The 21,569-nt window shown below is 41.3% G+C and overlaps 1 protein-coding gene across 4 annotated transcripts; it reads right to left on the bottom strand.

Moving 5' to 3' along the window:
- Window positions 1-6,766: 6,766 nt before the first annotated feature.
- Window positions 6,767-19,903, bottom strand: LOC129778404 (protein RRP5 homolog). Of its 4 annotated transcripts, XR_008743430.1 has the most exons (7): window positions 19,590-19,902; window positions 17,247-19,531; window positions 10,879-11,603; window positions 9,471-10,817; window positions 9,070-9,408; window positions 7,131-7,260; window positions 6,768-6,906 (listed from the first exon to the last, which is right to left on the bottom strand). XR_008743430.1 is itself a non-coding variant. In XM_055785285.1 (6 exons), the coding sequence occupies exons 1-6, from the start codon at window positions 19,677-19,679 to the stop codon at window positions 6,854-6,856; spliced, it is 4,839 nt and encodes a 1,612-aa protein (XP_055641260.1). In that variant the 5' UTR covers window positions 19,680-19,903; the 3' UTR covers window positions 6,767-6,853. The 4 variants fall into 4 exon arrangements, 3 of the variants coding, with proteins under 3 accessions (XP_055641260.1, XP_055641261.1, XP_055641262.1); XM_055785285.1 differs by lacking the exon at window positions 7,131-7,260 and having other exon boundaries at window positions 6,767-6,906; window positions 19,590-19,903; XM_055785286.1 differs by lacking the exon at window positions 6,768-6,906 and having other exon boundaries at window positions 7,086-7,260.
- Between the last annotated feature and the right edge of the window lie 1,666 nt (window positions 19,904-21,569).

Raw genomic sequence — 21,569 nt, 5'->3', positions numbered from 1 at the left:
ATTCTCAAGCTGGAGAGAATACAATATCGTTGCTTGCGTATAGCCATGGGGTGTTTGCATTCGACACATACGATGAGTCTCGAAGTTTTGGCAGGAGTACCCCCGCTTACTCTTCGGTTCACAGAATTATCCTACAGATTTCTCATTCGTTGCAAGATCATGAATCCATTGGTGATTAATAACTTCGAAAATCTACTCCAACTGACTCCTCAGTCAAGTTTTATGTCTTTATATCATAAGTACCTTACCCACGACTTGCACCCTTCACCAGGCATCTCCAACCAAGTTTGCTTCCCATACTTTTGCAATTCTTCTGTCATTTTTTATCTGTCCATGCGACAAAAAATCCATGGAATCCCAGATCACCTACGCTCCGATTCTATTCCGCCGATATTTTCGGCAGAATATGGGAAAGTTAGATCTGATAAAATGTTCATAAACGGGTCCACTGGCTTCGGCATCTTCAATGAAAATTCCAGTGCCTCTTTCAAACTCAAAGATCCTTGTTCCGTGTATGTCGCTGAACTGGGTGCGATATATTACGCATTAGGGATCATTGAAACATTGCCCATCGACCACTATTTTATTTTTTCAGACAGTCTCAGCTCAATAGAGGCAATCCGCTCAATGAAAGTTGATAAACGCTCATCTTATTTCCTAACAAGAATAAGACCACTATTGAGTATTTTGGTCGAAAAATTATTCACGATTACCTTAGCATGGGTTCCCTCTCATTGCTCGATTCCGGGGAATGAGAAAGCGGACTCGCTAGCTAAGGTGGGCGCTTTAGAAGGCACACTTTTTGAAAGGCAAATTGCTTATAATGAATTTTTCCACATTCCTCTTCAGTATACGCTCGTAAGTTGGCAGCGCATGTGGAGTGAAGATGAGTTCGGTCGTTGGTTACATACGATTATCCCTAAGGTCTCGACGAGTGCATGGTTCAAGGGATTGAATGTAGGTCGTGATTTCATTCGCGTGATATCTCGGCTTATGTCCAATCACTACAACCTAAACGCGCATCTCTATCGCATTGGGCTCGCAGCAAACAATCTTTGTGATTGTGGCGATGGCTACCACGACATCGAGCATGTTGTCTGGTCGTGTATCCGGTTCCATGCTGCTCGCTCTCAGCTCTCTAGAGCACTGAGAGTACAAGGCAGAAAATCGGATATCCCCGTCCGGGATATCTTAGGTAGCCAGGATCCTGATCTTCTGCTTCATCTATACCTGTTCCTCAGAAACGCCGATGTCAATGTTTAATGATGTTTCCTTCCTTGTGTCCCCGTTTCATATCCCTCCTATCCGATCGATAAACTTTTATTTAGTCGCGGCAATACATACAAACACTCTTTACAGATGCACGGGCCGAAGGTTGTGCAGTCCACTGATCATTCAACAAGAGCCAAAGGTTGTACCGCTCATGACAACTCTACACGAGCTGATATTTGCGCCGGCTAGTGACCATTCTATCCTGGATTCCTCGAGTCGAGAAAGACGCACCACGCTAGATATGGGGTACAGAATAGGGGGGCGTTGCTGATTAATGGTCAGCTGCATCCCAATAGGAAGTATCCCGTGTCGGGCACACGTACAGAGCATCGAAGACTGCAACATACCAATTATGAGAACACTTGTAATACTAACCTCGAGCCAACCGCGAGTAATCGGTTACATATTACTAACATAGTTGTAAGCAAACATTGTCGAAATATTGAACTCCCGGCCCCGTTAGGCTGACGCCATATGAGCCTTAATAAAATATATATTTTGGATAAAAAAAAAACACAATTCTATATCTTAGATCATGCTATATCAGGAGTGACCAACGCTACGGGTAACTGGTCGCATGCGTAGTCATTGCAACGACCCGCCTGTCTGGTATATAGAAATATTCGTGTACAACGAGAGCGGCCGTCTTTAAGAAAACATTGCCCTAAAATGAAATGTTACTGTATTGGTACACCGCCGTCTATCTTTTAAATTACAGGTAGCCCGCAGTGCTGCCAAGTTTGATTACCCTGTTTTATATAAATTAAAATGGGTCGCTAAAATGGGAAAATTCGGAAAATTGAATTCTCACATGTCCTGAAGTCTATTTTAGGTGGGACGAAGTTCGCCGGGTCAGCTAGTATATTCATGTATTTTGTAACTAAAACAGAATGATCCAACCATAGAATAAAATCGAGACATTTCTTTATTTCCAATTTGGGTATCATTTCATATTAACATCAGAACACTTCAGCACTTGGAACCAGTGCCTGTCATCTGTTGCTTGGTAGTTGGACTGCTGACGCCAAAGATAAACTCGCTGATGTCCGCCAGCGATGTGTTTCTCTTCGTCCACATACATGAACTCGCCACTCCAAGCATTTCGAATGCGATACCCGTCCTGTAACCTGTTAATGTCCGGAATAAACTGCCAGAACCCCTCGACTGGAATTGTGTTTTTATTTTTTTGGTAAGTAAACACATTTCGTCTTTCGTGGTCACGTGCATCTTTGTTGCTGCTAGCGAACAACCATTCCTGCAGTGCGATATTACGAATCCCGAAGGACACATTGTACGCAGTTTTGTAATGCCCGTACCATGTGGAATGTTTTAACGGCTTTGTACCTTTCGACAGGAAGGTGTATCGTCGGGTGTAGGGTGTATACACATTATCTACATCGGCCGTCAAGAAGCCGCCATACTTCTTGTTTTTGATTACTAGACAGCTGAGGTACGACGGATGTATAGGAACGCGCCTCAAACAGTCACATGCGCACATCGGTGAATTTAGTTTCGCGGATTGGGTGCCACGAAGATACACGAAAACCAGCAGCAAAAGTCTCAAGTACATGATGACTTATGGACTATACTCTTTCCGCCGTCAGCTCAGGGGATTTTTAAAGGCCTGTGCTCGGCTTACGCTAACTGACTTGCACGAATGTGATTTTTCACGACAAATCGATTATTTCAATTGATTGCAGACTCCGAACCCGTGAGAAATTTAAAGCGCAAATAATACATTGCGCGATCTAAAACCATAACGCTGATAGCATCCAGAGGATTGTACAACTCGTTTGGCGTGAAGAACAACGCGAAGTTCAATGGACCCGAAACTGGTTTGAAAACAAAAGAAAACCATCAAAACTATTTTGTACCGGGGATTTAAAAAAAGCTAAAGAGATATGGGCATCAACAAACGATTGCCAGCATTTTTTCATTATTGACAGATTCCTGTTTTTTTCGGCAGAATTGTCACACTTCTTGACTAGGCGAACCTTGCCAGATTATTCACCTGCTCCCGGACTTCTTAATGCAAAGGACTACGCTCTGTGGAATACACGTATCTGCATGTTCGTGCTATTTATTCTGAACCGAGGAGTTGACGGACAACCGCGCAGGTGCTAAGGATGACCGACTTTTGGATGCCGGTCAATTCGATAGAAGTGTCTTCGGGACTATTTCAGTTCCAAAGAGAACGATTGGGACAATTCTTGAGACATTCTGTCGATGATTCCAAGTCTCCCTTCTTTGTGTGGTAGTGTCATTCTTTCCAGTGCCGATTGAGGTTGGTGCATTCCGGACTCCCTGAATGCTTTCCTCACTTTTCCCTCAAGAATTTCTGATTCAGTTTTGCTCCACTTGACTATTCCAAAACTGAACGTGATGCAAAAATGTTGAACGTTCGTACCTTGTTCCCCGCGTTGAGGAAAGTCTTGAGGACACAGTTAACTCGACTCAATGTCTTGATGTCGGAGTGGCGTATCTAGGTATCTGAGATAATTGTATGATTCGCCACGAAACATGCCTCTTATTAACTCGTAATCATAGATCTCGTAACCTTCGGATTCGGTGAGCTATCCTTTCAGCAGATGGACACAACGGCACTTGTCGAGGCTGAACTCCATGCAGATGTCCCTGCTTATGTCTTCGACAACCCGAATAGCAACACCGTGAATAAGCGTAGACTTTAATATCGTTTATCTAAAAGATATGGGTCAATTCCTTATGGGAACCGTTGCCATACCATATTTTATAGCCATGACCGTTTCTCTCGAGCGTCCTTTTGGAAGGATTCAGTGCCAGACAAAACCAAAACGGGCTGAAAGAGTCACTTTGGAATATCCTCCTCTTTATTTGCTGCGTTCTATGCTGCAGCACAAGTTCCCCATCACTGAGGTGCAGAGACGTCCTCTACTGCCTGATCGCACGCTGCAGGAACCCCACGACGGCCGGATCAATTTTATAGATCTCCAATACCGGGCGAGAAACGAGTGAGGTATGGAGTCACTTTGCGAGATTACGGCAGCTCAGGTCTGCACTCATACATACACACATGTTAAAACTCTTGAAAAATGTGCTTTTGTTCATTTCACCCTTCAGCACATGAAAAAAGCATTTTTCTCTGCCGAAGATGATATGTTTTCTGCCAATACTAGTTTGGGTGTAGAATTTCGGTTGCATAGAAGTGTGGTATTATGGATTTTTGGTTCAACTGAGGAACTGATTATAGAGAGCATCCGGGACATTCTCTGTTTCCAATTATTTTCTCCAAAAGGCCGCCGTTGAGGAAGCATCAGGGAGAAAACTTTCCGACTTTGTAGAATGCGTCGACAGGCTAACGTAGTTGAGAACCCGATTGTAACAATTATGGACAGCACCGATGATAAGTTTTAACTATTTAGTCACAATCGTTATAAAAAAAATGTTGAAAATTTATTTATACATACAATAAGTATCTTTGAGAGCTGGATCAAGATTGATATTGTGCAAACGCTCTCGATACGAGGTGAATGGAAAGCGCAGCAATGAAAAAATAGGGCTCAACGTGTTAAGATGAGTTTTATTTTATGAATTTAAATATTTGACGAGACTTTTAAACAGAGCTTCTAAGTACATGATTTGTAGTTCTAAAACAAAATTGCTGCTATAAATGTAGCACTTGGATCGACTGTTTCTGATTAACATATTTGGCATGACGAGCTTTTCGGAAAAGTTTTACATGAAAGAAGGAACGTGACTCTCATTGTGCTAAACGTGCTCGTTCATCCTATGCCCTCGGAACAGATCAAAAACCACATCACATCACAATCAAATTACGTCACATCATAAGGGAAATAGCGCTTACGCCACTCCATTTTCAAGCTTTTACGGGGTCCTTTTTTCTTATTTCTGTAAAACTTCGCAGTCGTTTGAAAAAATCTATCTATGATATAAAAAGTAAAGTGTCAATGTTGGTGCTTGTGTCACTTCGCGAGATCACGGTAGTGAGAGGAAGAGCTCAAACTGTACGTCAGCTTGGAATAGTACCAAGAAAAAGTCCAGACGATGCCAAGCAGGGATTTAACCAAGACCGGTTGAAATGCAAGGCTGTTTCACACGGCTACGCTATCCACATAGCCCCTTGTGCTGTTGCTTAACTGCATGATAATATTACACCACATTGTAAAAATGTAGTTGGATTTTGAAAGTATACATGGGAAGTGTTTTCTAAGAAAAAAAAAGAGAGCATAAACGTGAACCTGTATTCTTTTCAGTCGGGGCCGTGCATGTGACAAAGGACTTGTTTTGACCCGTATGTTGGACCTAAATTTCAACGATCAACCACTATTTTTTCAAAGATATAAATGTTTCTGTGCGATACCATACGAAAACTATAAGAGAAAAGAATATGAATTAATCCTATTATGTTTATTCGGCGTTATTATAAATCCAGTTCATCCAGTCAATCCAGTTTCAAAATTTTTTGAGGATTTTAATTTTCTCGTCCATCAAGGCAGCATCTCTCTGGGCGTCTGCCAGCATCTTCATTATTGTAGCCTTAAGCTCCACCGCTTAAAATTTCGAAACAAATTTCAATGAAAATAAGACGTCCTTCATCTAGGTAAATCAAAAAGAGAAAGTTGTTGCATTCTCGTAACGCACTAAAACACATACAGTAACATTTTAGAGTGCCGAAAAAAAAACTCTGAGCAAAGGAATCCCGACTTCATGAAGCAATTCCCGACTTTTTCCCGATGGATTTTGATTCCCACATTTCCCGCTTTACCCGAATGAGTGACCACCCTGGGTGGCTACGGGTGGCGAATTCAGGAAGGTTGTTGAACCATGTTGAAGTACTCAGCTTTCTTTTGATGTAAGACGGTCAGCTTCTTGTGCCAGAAGTTCTAAACACCATCGGAGCACGATGCTACCCAGTTTCCCAGGTATCGCGAGGCTTCCCAGAAGCCCAGCCCATAAGATCGCCACATCGCTAATATCTGGCAAACCTTCACTGTAGTCGAGTTTCTTGTCACTTATGTGGACGTAGAATACTTTCTTGTTATCTCTGAACATCCGATTTTATTCTTGGAATTTTGCAGAGTCAGAGTAACGTTTCAGCCGTTTAGATAGGACGCTCAATCTATGTACTCGTGTGTCAAGTTTTTCCGTCAGGTGGTGAGCTAACAGCTGGTAAAGTTCAGTAAGCCGCACGATCACAGCGACATAACTTCGCCAATCTGCTGCCTCTTTTATATGCCATCAACCTTCCAATTGCGGCGCGCTTGTTTCGGATCAATCTTCTTTGGAGGCTTTGGAGACTAAATAAAATTAAAAATGTATTATACTTTGTTAGCGCATAAACCGGGCTAACTGCGGTTGGAATGGTTCTGGCTAAGCATACTGTGGAAATTGAAAAAGACATGTTTTTGGAGTCCAAGTTTCTCTGTATATTTCACTAAATACACGTCACTTTTACGTTGATGGTGAGGAAAAAACTGGTAAAGATGAATGTTCTGTTCTGCGCTCCTTTTGCTTTTGTCGGAAAGTTGGTGGGGTGTTTGTCCTGTCGGCTTTGATCGGCACGCTCGGGTGCTGTTCGTTGTTATGCTGTTACTCCATTCATCTCGCTCTTGCACTCACGGGCAGGGTAGCCAACTGTTATTTTCAAAAATCAGGGAAAATGAAAATAAAAATCAGGATAAATCAGGATAGGTCATTTTGGTATGTCCGGAAGGTTTGTGCCGATTTTTAGGAGAACAAAGGCATCATTTTTTAGACAGACATATATTTATTCAATTTTATGTGCACAGTTATGTTATTCCAAAACACAGTCCACAATCTTTCACCATGTTTTATACAGTTTTAAAATTCTATCTTACCGGATCACCAGATGTTCATCAACGGTGGATTTAGATATCTGTATTAAATTTGCTAATTTATTTGGCGTATACTAAGGACTACTCTTGATTAACCTCTCGATTTATTCATCATTAACGGCGGCCGAATTTGCTGCGAAAACATAAGGGAACCATTATCTTCTTTCTTCAGTTCTACATAATTCTTAGTGGCTAATATTCTTTCCATTATTTCCGTACCCAGTCTATTGATAATCTTTGTTTTATTACTTTTGTTACTTTGTTTTATACCTCAGCAAATTTTCAGGCAATTCTTTTTTAAGGCATTTCCTTAACATAAGAGAGAAAAAAAGATCTCGCAAAAATATCCTCAATTTTCATTCATTCAATTGTCGTAGACGGTTTCATTTTCCGTCATTGTGAAGCAAAAAAAATTATGGATTTTCAGATGGATTAAACGCACTACTTTTTTTAAGCATTCAAATAAATATTATTACGTAATAATGAATAATTAAACGAAAGAAAGAGCAATCACTATACGAGGGAGAACCAGACTGCTTTTTATGTAGGCTATTCTGACAGCTCTCATTTGCAACCAGTAATTTTTTGACAGAAATCCCGGTATACATCATACGGATCCTTTTCATTGTGATAGAATAAAAAACTAAAAAATCAGGGAAAATCAGGATCATTTCAGAAAAATCAGGCAAAATCGAGTGTTTGTCAGGATGTCAGGATACGAGCCAAAAAGTCTGGGAAATCCTGAAAAATCAGGAAGGTTGGCATCTCTGCTCACGGGTGATGCGACGGAATGAATTGGATTACAATTGCTTCGGGTGATAGATGACGAATTAGTGTTGGAGGTTTTCAACTGCTTTGTCCTGACATGTCAGAACACGTAAGCGCTCGCTACACGTGGCGCGAACATACTTGGTTCATTATGACTGAACGCAATTTTGAAAAATGCAGATCAGCCCTCTTACCACGATTTTACACTTCAGAACAGCCCTCTAACTATCTAACTATCTTAGCTGTCCGAAATAGAAAAATCTGATAAAGATTCGAATAAATAGGAAAAATTGCCTTTTTGAATAAAACGACCACTATCGTCCGATGCCATGTTGTTGGGTTATGGTTCGCTCTGGTTGAATTCCATTTCTTCTTTTTCGCAGCCTGCTACACAAAATTTTCGATCTGGAGCCGTTGTCAACTGTTCGAATGACACGTTTAATTTATTGTAGATAGATTATCAGTTTCTGCATCCAGTGGTGTATGAAACTCAATTTTGAAAAAAATGACACTTGGTTCGACCTGGCAGAACCCCGACCATATGATCTACGTGGAGGCATCCTCTGATTGTGTCTATTACAGCAGAATTACGATAGCTAAGCAATAAGCGATAAGCAATTTTGGTCGAGTGGATAATCGAGGACATTTCTTGAATAAAGCACTCACAGTTGTTATCATAGTTATTCACTGAAGTACTTCGGAATGATCAATTACAAATTGGTTTTCTAAAACACGAAAAGACCAGAGATACAGAGAAGTACTTACGCCTAAAGCACTATGATTTACGCAAGCAGATATATGGCATTCTTTGCATCAATTAGATCCTGAACAATATTGTGCATATAATCTGGCCTATAGGCATGTTAGATGCCATTCATAAACATCATAACCTCGATACTCGCCAATACTGTCATCTCTCTGACTTTGCACGGCGCTCGTATCTAACTGGCCAAAAGTCACCGCTTAGAAAGATGATTATATATGATTCAATTGAGACGATTATACATTTTTGTAATATATTATAAACAGAACAGAACAAAAGACGAAACTTCTCACAAGGCGTAGGAAATTTCGGATCAATTATGACATTCTTCAGATAAATGTTCAATATTGTTCAACTAAACTATTGTTCCTGTAACTCTCGGTACATCACTTTTTCTCATTCAATCATTACCTGCGACGCCATTGGCACTAAGCTGCTGCTTGACGTAATCCGCTGCCATCTGCTTTATCTTCCTTACCGATTCCCGGTCGCCATGCTTCTCTTCGAAGTTAACATACTTGGTGTACAAGGTTTTCATGTTTCTCATTGGCAATCGTTGGACGATGGCTCGATCCAACGTTTGACGGGCGGCGTCCAGCAAACCATCCTTCACCAGCAGGTCTACGTATTGAGACCAAACATCGGTTCTCTTCGGGTAGGAGGACAGTATCTGCTCGAAAAGGATGTGTGCCTCATCGCGCTCGTCGTTTCGGTTGTGCAAAAAGGCGAACTTCAAAATCAGTGGGATGTCTGTGGAAGATATGGAATTGCAACAATCTACTAGAGCAAAAGGAAATGATGGGACAACTTACGTTCCTTGTTCTCCAATGATTTTAGTGCCTTACTCAGCAGTGGCTTCACGTTCGATCGATGTCCTATTTTGTAATAACAGGTGGCAACCAGAAGCCACATTTCCGGTTGCTTGCGGAATTTTTTCTGCAATGTTTCGATCATTTCTAGAACTTCTGGCACCTTTCCGCAATCGATTAAAATCTCGATAACTCGTGAGTAAACTTTGTAATCGTCGTTACACTGGATTGCTTCGAGCAATACTTCTTTGAATTTCTCTATCGTTTCGTACCGTAGCTCAAGATTGAGCAGAGCGATCCAAACGTTCAATCTTTCCGCTTCCTCTCGGTAGTTGATAGTTTTCAATGCACGTCGAGCAACACCACGGGCCTTCTCAATTTCAGCCGATTCCATGTGGAACACCATGTAGCGAATCCACAGTAGACTACTGTTTGGCTGAGCCAATACTAATCGATCGAACTGATCAGGGGTATGCGGATCGACCGAAGCGTCCGCTAATTCCTCTTCAATTTTCCGAATTCGCTCCTCCTCTTGTTTCATGGCATCGAACCGTTCCTTGGCTGTAAGGCGCTTTTTCACCGACTCTTCTGGTTGATCATCATCGTCACTGGAATCAGACTCCTGCTTCCGGATCTGGGCTGAAGTGGCGACAGACCAGAAACTTTCCGCCCCTGGGAGTGCCACATCCTTATGGCGAGTCTTTGAATCTTTTGCCAATTCTCGAACAGCGTCGTTTGCACTTTCTGCGTCAATTTTGATTTTCTTATTCGGTTTGGACTTGAACTTTGTTTGCTTGGCAACCTGTTGAAGCGTGTCTTTTTTCTCAAACTTATTAGTATGCTCGTGTGCACCTTTTCCGCAACCCGACTGCTTGCTCCCTACCAAATCAGGAGCTTTGGCAGTCGGGCGCTCGGATAAAAAATGTTTCCGTTGCTTGTTTTTTCCTTTTTTCTTCAGCGCGACAAAATCATCCGCCCCGTCCAATTGACTGATAACGAAAGACTTCGCACCTTTAAGTTTTTTCTCCACTGCTTTCTTCTTCTTCTGCTTGACCTTTAATGCTTTTCCGGGCGATGCAACCGCATTTGTTCCAGTGAGCTTTGGAACTTTTGGCTCTTTGGAGGCTTTTCCCTTTTGCTTTTTCTTAGACTTCTTGGTTGTGTTCACTGGAGACTGAATTTCTTCCGTTGTTTTATCGGTAGAATTCGAATCCTCGAGCTTCATCGTCATTGCTTTCTTCTTTTGTTTCTTATCTTTGAGATTTTTTTCTGGCAATGCAGCAGCAATTTTTTCGACCTCAATTAATTTCTTTTGCTTCTTCTTGGCCTTTTTGGGTGGTTTTTCATCATCTGAAAATAAAATGCTTATGTTAATTACGGTTTATTTGCTGTCTCAAGTAGAATATGTTACCTTTATCAATTCCAGAATCGCTTTGTTCGTTTCCTTCGCTATCGTTTTCCTCATTTGCATCAGAAGATTCTTGTGGTTCCTCCTCTGAACCTATTTCGTCTTCTGGCTCCTCGAAATTATCCGGCAACCAACAATTTTTACCTTTTTTGATCTCTGACTCATCCTTCTTCACAAACTTCAATTCTTTGAATTTGTCGTAACTTTCCTCGAACATTCCGTAGACAAGTTCCTCGTGTTGTCTTATCAACACTACTTTCGCCGTCTGCTGTACATCGATCGGGTCAAAGTCATTATAGTGACATTTCACAGGTACAGCCACAAGTGGACAATCCACTTTCCGCAAGCAGCCGATAGCTATGTACCTATTGCTGAATAGTATAACGAAATCGCGCTTCACATCAACGTCGAATAGTTCCGACGGTATGTCGGCTTTCAGATCACCGTTGATTATATTCTTGAGAAGTTTTTTCACGACGCAAACATGCACCAACTGCTTCTCGATGTCCACCCAAACGATCCGTCCCAGCAGTTCATCGCCAACGGCGTAATCATCTTTTTTCGGGTCCTTCGCAGCAATTGCCTTCGTTTGTTCGCCGTCAAAATCGCTACCAGATTGGCAGAGCCGCACAATCATTTGGTCGCTATCATCGACTAAGCTGTCCACCTCACACATCACCGTCTGGCCAACGGTGTATTGCGCGAAAGATTTCCCACGGGATATGAATCTGAAATTCAACGAAAGTATCAATTGATCGTGTGAAATAGCAATCATGGTCATGAACATTTCTGAGATGACGCCTTGCAAACTGTAAATTCCATGAGAATCAGAGAGATTGCGCTTTGCACCTTCATTTATATCAAGGAAGCCACCATCAACACGTCATAATATTTTATGAAAGGAATAGTACCACACAATTCAAACTAACAATCAATAGCTGAGGGTTTCCGACACTTTTGTGAAATACGAAAATCACTTCCACTGCAGCAGGAAGAAGATAGGGTCACATGTCAGCACGATCGCTAAGAATCGACAGCTACCTAAAAGAGCTTCAGAGGACAATCAAGAGTGTTTCAATGAGAGAGAAATCATCAATGTTATCAATATTGATTGATTCTTTGTTTTTAAGAGGCTTTAAACTATGCAGTTCATTCGCCTCTAATGTTATCAATAGATTATTACTTTTGGACTGTTTTCATTATGTCATCGTCAGACGAAATTGCTCCTTCGTATAAGTTTTCATCAAAAGTCACGTAGTGTGGGATATTAAAAAATCGATTGTACCTTGTATGATATTTGAAAATGATATACATTTATAACCAAAATCTTCAAACGAATCAAAACCTTGTTCAGCGAGCGCTTCAATATTCGAATTGTTTATTCAGGTGAACCTTCATCATGCCAAGGGAGCAAGCAGTGTCCTATGCATAAGGTTCACTCACGACACTCTGGGTGTGGCTCTTATTCAAGAGCCTTGGTTCAATAATTTTAGGATTCGAGGAATCTCTACACAAAAACGTAATCTTATCTATGATAGTACACAAACTGAACCAAGAGCAGCATTTCATATACGGGATAACATTAGGTATGCACCCACCACAGAATTCATCGATACAGACATCGTGGCAATACAATTGGAGGTTCCATCGATCCGAGGAAACCCCGTTATCATCGTCGCTTCGACTTATTTCCCAGGAAACAGCGTTGAAGTTCCTCCATTCGTAGTTGCTGCGCTGATCCAACACTGTAAATTAAATAACAAACAGTTCATCATAGGATGTGACGCCAATGCGCACCATACGATCCGGGGTAATAGCGACATCAATGTTAGGGGCAGGGCTTGGCAAAGTCATATACCTCTGAGGACAGCCAGCGGACTATGATAAAAGTCACCTTCGTATTCAATTGGAAATGAGTTTTGGCTTCTTCCAGCAGTTTCACTGTGAACATGACTCAAGAGTCATTCGGGCGTTTAGTTGCTATCTTGCTCTACGACTCGACTATCGCATTTCATTCTTCCCCGTCAAATGGACTTCAATGCGTATTGAAGTGACTTCCCACAAAATGAATTCGTTTCTCTCTAATGTATCACGTATGCATGTATCGATTTTAGAGTTCAACGTGGTTTGACATATACTACAGGTGAACTAGATTTTTTTTGTATCGTACGCGAAAATTACTCACACATATAAAATAGCGTGCGGTGTAGTATTCAGAAACACTGACAATTTTGTGAATTTTGTTGATATAAACCCGTTTTTCTATGTTTTTTTTTCACAAAATTGAACACAGAGACAAGGTGAACTAAAAAACTGCACGCACGAGGACCAGCATACCTGATAATTGTCTAAGTTCGTTGGTTTTAGTTCACGGTGGTAAAACAATAAACTGTCCATTGATGGTTTAACTACTTTTTTGCATCAGAAATCATGTTTTCATTTCACTTTATATGGACGTAAAAAAAAAGATTCTGTACGCGGGTAACATGATTCATGTCAGGGGGAGTAGAAGGGTGGATTGAAGTCAAGTTGAATGAAGAGGCAGATTTGTATTCATTAGTCACGTCAATTAGAATAACCATTGTCTAGAATAGTTAATCACTCATTCTCGCTCTCAACGCTCGTAAATTCATTTTCTAGTCAATTCAAATTATGTTCACGGCGAATGCCGAAGTATTCTTAGTCGAAGCGAAGCTACTTAGAGGAGACTGAATCTTTTCATTTTTCATCTTCGGAGATTTCGGGTCCTGGTTAGGGGTGAATGTTTGCTAGAATATTTAATGTCATATAATATTAATATTTATAACCAAGGAAATAGTGCTCCCGTGGTCGAGTGGTTTGCATCACACATTATCATGCCGGGGGTTCGGGTTCGATTCCCGTTTTGGTCGGGGGATTTTTCATCGAAGAATCTTCTTCCGACCTGCACTGTGGTCACGTGTATTCTAGAGCTTGCCACTCTAGAATACATTAAGGTGAAGGTGGAAGCTAGCCACAATGGCGTTCACCTGTGAACAGTTAGAAAGTTTACCTCTTGTAGGAATACTTCAAAAAGCCCTTTCTAAGGAGTATACTAATGGACTTGATAGTCTGAAAAAAGAATACGGTCAATATTCAACCGATTCCCAGGAAACATTTAGTATCATGATGGATACGCACTTCCCAGGCTCAATCCAAATGACTTTCGGACACGCACAGGTCTTCAATACTGTTAAATCTTCTGATTTTTCACGATTTCCCAGACTTTTTGGCACGTTCCCTGATATCCTGACAAACACTCAATTTTGCCTGATTTTTCTAAATGATCCTGATTTCCCCAGATTTTTGCACTTTTTATTTAATCAGAAAAAAATTATCCGCTATAAATTTATTGGGTTCCATGCCAAAGTTTTCGTAGTTGGAAAGGATAACTATTAGGACTGTTATGACTAATAGGTTTCCGGTCCGCACTTGTATAAAGCTTACATTATGTCAAATTCCTTTGATGCAAATCTGTACCTAACTTTTTTCATCTCTACACTCGAATGTTTTGTGGCTTTTCAAAACAGTGTTACAAAATTTCATGAATTGTCTGACGAATTTCTGAAATTATAACGAGATTAAGCTTGAGGAACAGCACTGCTCTATTGAGCCCAGAGTTATTGATGTAGGTATACGTTTCAGAGTGTAAAATTATTGAAGGGAAAAATTTTGAATTCACAGTCAATATAAACAGATTTTCTATATCATTTGCTCGCAGATTCATAGTAGAATCAATTTTAATGATGGGACCATGGTAAATATATCTATAATCGTATGAATTGATATCAAAATAAGAAAAATTCAACAAGTCTTCCACTGCTGATATGTCTCATTTGTTAAATAAGGATTAATTCTAAAGCATGGACGATGAATTCAGAGAAAGTTTGAATATTGATTTCTCTGCAATTGATTGTGGTGATGCAGTAGGTTGTAGGAAAAAATACGAACGATCAAAAGATCAGGTGAAACATTCGCTTTTCCCCATATACGAGGGCTTATACCATGCTTATTAATTCTTTCACATTTCTCAACATTGGTTGAACGAGTTTATTGATTCAATTTTAATCTGACAACGATAAGACTAGTGAAGGCAGCAATGGACGGAATATTAGCCGCTAAGAATTATGTAGAGCTAAATAAAGAAAATACAAGATCCGTTATATTTTCGTAGCAAATAATATCCAAATGCAACGAATCGATGTATAAGATTTTTAGAAAAAGGAACATTCATTCATTGAAGAAAACTAAGTTGTTTGGAAAGTTCGTGCGGCCACTGATGATGACCAAATCTAGACGCTGGTCACAAATAAACCTCGGTACATAGCAAATGAATGAGCAGGCTCACTACAGTTATCTAAAACCATCGTTTGACTGAAAAATCTTAAAAGGATTACATCTTCATCTGAGAATCGCTTCATAAACGTAGTGAAGATGACGTTTTGTAGAAAATCACGACTTGTGATGGAAATGGATCATTTACGGCAAACATGTTGAACGGCAAACTTGGCGTAAGCGAAATGAACCCAAAATCCGGCCTTCGCCCGAAGAAATTCATACTCTGTTTTTGGTGGGATTCGGAATGAATTCTGAAACATAAACACTGAACATGCAGGAAAAAACGCAAGATTTCGAACATTTTCTACTGGATCGGAAAGATGTTTGCATCAATTGATAGGGAATATTTCTACGGATCTATCGCGATTAATAAAATGTTATTTTCATTAGATAAATAATTAAATAACTGAAAAATATTAAGCATTATCTAAACGCCCAAACTGCCTCGTTTTGATTGGCCCGCTTTACGGTTTCCCCAACACAGACTTCAAAACCAAGCAGCGTTGGAGAAATCGACATTGAATAACACGGAAGTAGGGGGAGCTTTTGTTCCCACCGAAATGTGTTTCCCTAACACAGACTGTTCCGTCCGAGAAACGTACGGAAGGGGAAACGCATTCAATCGCAAGTACCACCCCTTCTCATGCGGCACGAAGCGAGGGAGAGTCCAAGAAGCCAAAGAAGTACAAAGTGTAAATAGTAATAAACCACCATGTTTTCACTTCGCACTATTCAAACCCTTTCCTAAGCACATCCCAAAATGTTAGGCATTTCACAGCACGGAGCGGAGCCACAGGGGCTCCCACCCGTCAAATAAAGCGTGAGGAACAGGAAGGTTCCTTCCACGCACCCGTTGCCTCCATGAGTGGAGCAACATATCAAAATACAGTCCACCCCACAGTTCCCAGCAGACGGAACACAGACTTCAAATCCAAGGAGCGTGGGGAAGTTGGCATACACCTGTCAGTCAAAGCAAGTTTGGGAATGTATTTTATCATTGAAGCAACTAGCTGCTACTAACGATGTTAATCTATTGTGGCGTGCCTGGTCACTGCCGTGTACAAGATAATGAAAAAGTCGATCTCTTAGCAAGATTATGATCTTCAACTAAATTCGTCGGACCTGAGCCGCGATTTCTTAGCAATATTAGGATCTTCAACTAAATTCGTCGGACTTGAGCCGATTTGTGAATTATCTACATCATGCCTGAACTCAGAGCTCAGAGCTCTGGGAAATATCTATGATCGAAGCCAACTGAAGGGCTCTATTAACACCAAGATAATCGAAATTATTCATTACCCCTTGTAACAGAATAACACGTGGCTTACTCAGCTTGAATAAGGCAGATTTGAGTACATCGACCGGACACTGTCCTAGGAGGTATCACCATAAAAAAACCGAAACTGACAGATGATAATTGCCGTTTCTGTAATCTCAAAGTTGAAACTTCGAAACATTTACTGTGTCAGTGCGATACATCAATTCAGCGATGACTGCGAATGCTTGGAAAAAGCCTTCTTGTGCCTAACGAGATTTAGTCTGCTGAACTCTTTTGGTTCACTAAGGAACTTCATAAAGGAAGTCACACTTTCGTGGGGGGGGGGGAGATGTAAAGTCCTAGTGCGATTCCCTTATTCCCTGAGTGATGAAACGAACTGACAGTGCATATATAGCAAACTAGAGTACACTAAAATAGATCAAACTAATGGTCGCAGTGGTTCAAGGCTGCTACAGAAGAAGAAAGGCCATCTTTTTACCGATAGTATTCATTAACTGGGCAGATTTTTTAATTGGAAATGTGCATGGTTATGCTTCCGGGTCAACAAACAACAAACATTTTCCTAACACAGATGATGGGCCTAATCACGAACGTCACTTCACGGTGAAAACGAAATGAATTGTATGCAAGGCCCGATGTTGGTGATTACGTCACCTATGCAAACATCGGCAGTGTCAATCTGATGTATGACAACTTTGTCTCAATTATAACACCCAGCACGATCAAAATAACTTACCTTCTAATAAGTCCGTTAACCTCTGTGACATAGCGTTGCACATATCGCAGCACCTCATCCACTCCGTGAACGCACACATCTTGCATTTTGGGAGACACAATCAAGAGCACTCCGGTCGGTTTTTGGACGAGCTTCGTCACCTTCACCAGAATCACCTGTCCATCGTCGAGCGTCAGCAAGCTCTTGCGGGCGGAAACCATCGCCAACGGAAGCACCACCCTGGTCGGGTAATCTTTCAACGCGAGCTGGAGTGAAAATTTGCCTTTCTCCGATCCGACGCAGTAAGCTCTCAATATGTGTCCACACTTGACGTCTTTCACGAGGGTCGGCCTCCGTTTGAAGTACTCGACATCCCGGCGGCTGAAAACATTCTCTCTCAGATTGACCACCGGCAACTGCTCGCCCTCCTTCACAACATTCACGAACACAGCGTTGTGCTCGGGAAAGTCAGAAAACATGTCCGTCGGAAGCGTGCCCGTTTCGTTCTCTTTGACTAGGTAAACATCCGCTCCGGTAGCGAACACTCCGGTAATGGTAGCTGTGGCGGTGTGACCCAAATTTGTACTACCCGCAGTCAGTGGTATCGAAATTGTTATTCTTTCTCCATCTTCCGACATATTATGCACGGTGAACCGGTCAACTACACCTAGTTTCAAACGCGCTATTTTGTCTTGATCTTGCGCTACGTCACGGCAGAATTTAAACAGAATACCCGTGATCTTGTTACAGAATGCCACTACAAAGAACTTATCCTTTTCGGAAATGACTGTGCCGTGGTAGCTTTGACCGACTTCAATGTGTTCCCGGCTGGTAATTAATTTGACGGACTTTTTAAGGTACTCTGGATGGTTGGAAAATTGGGCCATTTTACGATCTTCATCGATGGCTATTAGTCGGAGCCGTACGGTTTGATTAACCGCCACAGATTTATGCTGGCCAAAGTTATGGGAAGAAACTAGTCCCTTTATTTGATCCAACTTTACGAGATAGCCTCGATTACTGCTCAAGATACTAGTGACGCGGCAGTCGTACATTTCTCCCACCTTGACGTCGTTTAAGGTGAAAAATTTACTCTCAATCAATTTCTCTTCGTCGGTAACAATCGTGGTTCGGTCGAAAGCATCGAACCGTATCGCGCGCACCTTGTGCACGGAATTTAGCTGATACTTAGCCATTACAATTTGTTCATCGTAATTCTGGCTGTACTTTTCCTTCAATATATACCTCGGTAGCAGACCTTTGTGCTTCTTGCCAAGCTGGAACCAAATACCATTCGAACATTTGTGAATAATTTTCGCATCCTCCACAATGGTACCGGGAGCCACGGGATCGCCAACGGTAGCTTTGTTTCCGTCATAATTGGCCAAAGTCAGGAAAACATGTTTGGTCATTGGCATTACGTACAAAATGCGAGCTTGCAGTAGTTTGGATTCGTAATTTTGCAGTTTCGAAAGTGGTCTCTCCAACATGTTTTCATTGACGAAAGCCGGAACGGTATCATCAAACAAGGTACCTTGCAAGCCGTTTTTCAAAGTAGATTCCACCGAAAATGTGACGACCGAGCCGGGAACGAGTGCATCTATATTAGGTTTAGCTATTTCCAACTTTCTTGGCTCCGTTGGTTTGAAAGCCCTCAAAATTATTGTCGCGCAACCCTTTGCCTTGGTGATCTTCTCAACGGCACAGTAAATATTGGATCCTACCTCGGTCTTATTCTTATTCAAGCTCTGCGCGGGAAGGAAGGCTCGAACATTTTTCATACCGACATCCATTTGATATCCATGATCTTCTTCCTCTTCGATAGTTGCACTCAAAATCAGTCCCTCAACCAGATGTTTGTGATTGAATTCACTGTGCAATTCGCTTGGATCCAGCGTCAGTTCTAGCTTTCTATCCTTTTCATTTTTGGTTTTGATTTTGACATATACCAAATCACCGACTGAATAAAGTTCACCCAGACCAGGACAACGTTCCTCGCCGGTGGTAGTGCTACTATGCAGCAGACTTTGAAGCCTGTTAGAATAAGCATTCGAAATCGAACGTAATGGTACCGAACCAAAAAGCCTTCCCGGTAGCGAAATTATCAATTCCATCTGTTGTATCTTGTACACACAGCCGAACACAAGCATTCCCTCGCAAGCCGTTCTGAAGTGCAGGTTAGCAGCTTTGATACTCTGTTCGAGATCGTCTTTATCTTGTTCCATTTGCTCTATGCGTGACTGTTGTCGTTCCTTTTGGCGAGGTTTCTGTGATCTCTCCTCGGTTGTCGTAGATGCACCGTAATCCTGAGATAAATAAAATGTGGTAGCCCTCGTAATACAATATCCAGTTACCATAGCTTACCGCATTCTTCTTTAAGCGCTTTCGTGGTTTATTATCCTCGCTGTCTTCAGCTTTGCGACCACGCGGAAAAGATGGCTCGATGTAGACCATGTTACTGGATGCTGTAGATCGGATCGAAAGCCGAATAATGATAGTAACAATAATAACAATTTATCACTGATCACACATCCAGAAAACAAACTTAAAGTGCTTTAACGGCTTTAACTATTTTCAAAGCAGGATCAACAACAATCACTCCACTACCGCAACAGAAAAATAGTAAACGTGCGCACATGTGAAGAATATATTCGATGTTTTACCGCACCTATTTGACAACCAATGAAAATATGAGACACAAAAACAAAACTGAGAGAGCTAACTTCACGTAAGATAAATACAAAATGCGGAGAGCTGCTAAAGGCTCAAACAAGGCGCCTAGAAGTATATACTAAGGTGGGCCAACTTGCTAAAACCACTCTTCAGCCATCTTGGAAGTCTACTGTGTTTTGTTTGTAAACAAAACACAATACGCTATTGCCGAAGGTCGCTCGTGATCAGTCTGTCTCTTTTACGCTACTAGCAAATAATTCCCCTTCTACTTTCTTCCGTTCTGTTTTCATATACCGCTCCCCTAACCAACTTAGTGACGAAACGGACTCACCTAGTACCATAGACCCGTCTTGGGCTCAAATACAGGCCCCGACTGAGAAAATCAGGGGTATGACTAAAACGTGAAATTCCTCATATTGCCAATGTACCCAATATTGCTGCGGTTTACTGACATTTTGGTTCTGACAATTACTGTTGTTTACAACACGGTCCAGTTATATAGTTAAATAGTGGCTAACTTTAAACTCCATGTTGAATCTGAACACCTCCATGTGAAACCGAAATTTGAAAATCGCTTATGCAGTTAGAAATAAAGCAGCGCAATTTCCGCGATTTCAACGATTTCAATCCTCGCAAACGGTATGTTGGTAAACAAATGACGCTATATTGATTTTAACTTTGGGTAGCCTATATTCAATTGATGTCTAACCCCTGGAGAAAATACGATCCGCCAGTCAAGATTGTGCCGTCAGTTTAGCTGTCATCGGCTAACTAATCGGTGAAGTCAAGATGATTTTATGGTTTATGGTGCGACCGTTTGATTGATAGGTGAGTTGGGAGAGCGGTGTATGAAAGCAGTACAGAAGCAAGCTTTATCCCAAGATAAACATTTGCGTATAGAAAAGGTCTGCAACGTAAAATGTTGTATTGAATAGAGTTCACAAAACCGTGTACAATTGTGTTGTGTTTTGTGTACAAAAAATATATATATTTTAAAGATTGTTGCAGGGGGTTTCGAAAAAAAATATACTACAAGGAGGGCCAATACCTTGTAGTATATTTTCAAGAGTCTTGATTAACACAGTTTGAGATTTTCGCAGTTCTCGTGAGTGACAGTGAACATATTTGAGGCTGTCACATGCTGTGTATCAGTTTATGGATGCCCTAAGGGTAGTCAAATATGATATAATTATCATTACCCTCTCTCGAATTCAAACAAGTAGTGCAAACTTCTAGAAGTAAAGTGTTCTTCTTCTGTAGGAGTGTAAAGTGTTCTTTAATCATTGCGACCATTAGTTTGATCTATTGTAGTGCACTTCAGTTTGCTATGTATGCACTGTCAGTTCGTTCCATCACTCAGGGAATAAGTGATGGATCCTCAGTTTTCGCTGTATTAGGGTGTGTGCTCCCGTGGCCGAGTGGTTAGCGTCATAACTAACATGCCGGGTGTTCGGGTTCGATCCCCGTTCTGGTCGGGGGAATTTTTCGTCAAAGAAATTTCCTCCGACTTGCACTGTGATCACGCGTATTCTAGAGCTTGCCACTCAGAATGCATTCAAGGCGTGTTATTTGGCATAGAAATCTCAACTAAGTACTAATAAAAATGACGCAAGTAATACTACGTTGAGACGGCGAAGTTCCTCTAGGAACGTTAGTGCCATTGAAGAAGAA

Source organism: Toxorhynchites rutilus, chromosome 3, assembly GCF_029784135.1.
Source record: "Toxorhynchites rutilus septentrionalis strain SRP chromosome 3, ASM2978413v1, whole genome shotgun sequence".
Lineage (NCBI taxonomy): Eukaryota > Metazoa > Arthropoda > Insecta > Diptera > Culicidae > Toxorhynchites > Toxorhynchites rutilus.
Note: the sequence above shows the minus strand (reverse complement) of the source record. Positions and strands in the feature narration are given on the sequence as shown.

Bases quoted from the DNA above. Each gene is read 5' to 3' on its own strand.
- LOC129778404 (XM_055785285.1), bottom strand. From the start codon at position 19,679: ATGGTCTACATCGAGCCATCTTTTCCGCGTGGTCGCAAAGCTGAAGAC. The intron at 10,818-10,878 runs GTAACATATTCT...TTTTATTTTCAG, and splicing joins CGATTCTGGAATTGATAAAG to ATGATGAAAAACCACCCAAA. The intron at 9,409-9,470 runs GTAAGTTGTCCC...TATCTTCCACAG, and splicing joins ATCATTGGAGAACAAGGAAC to ACATCCCACTGATTTTGAAG.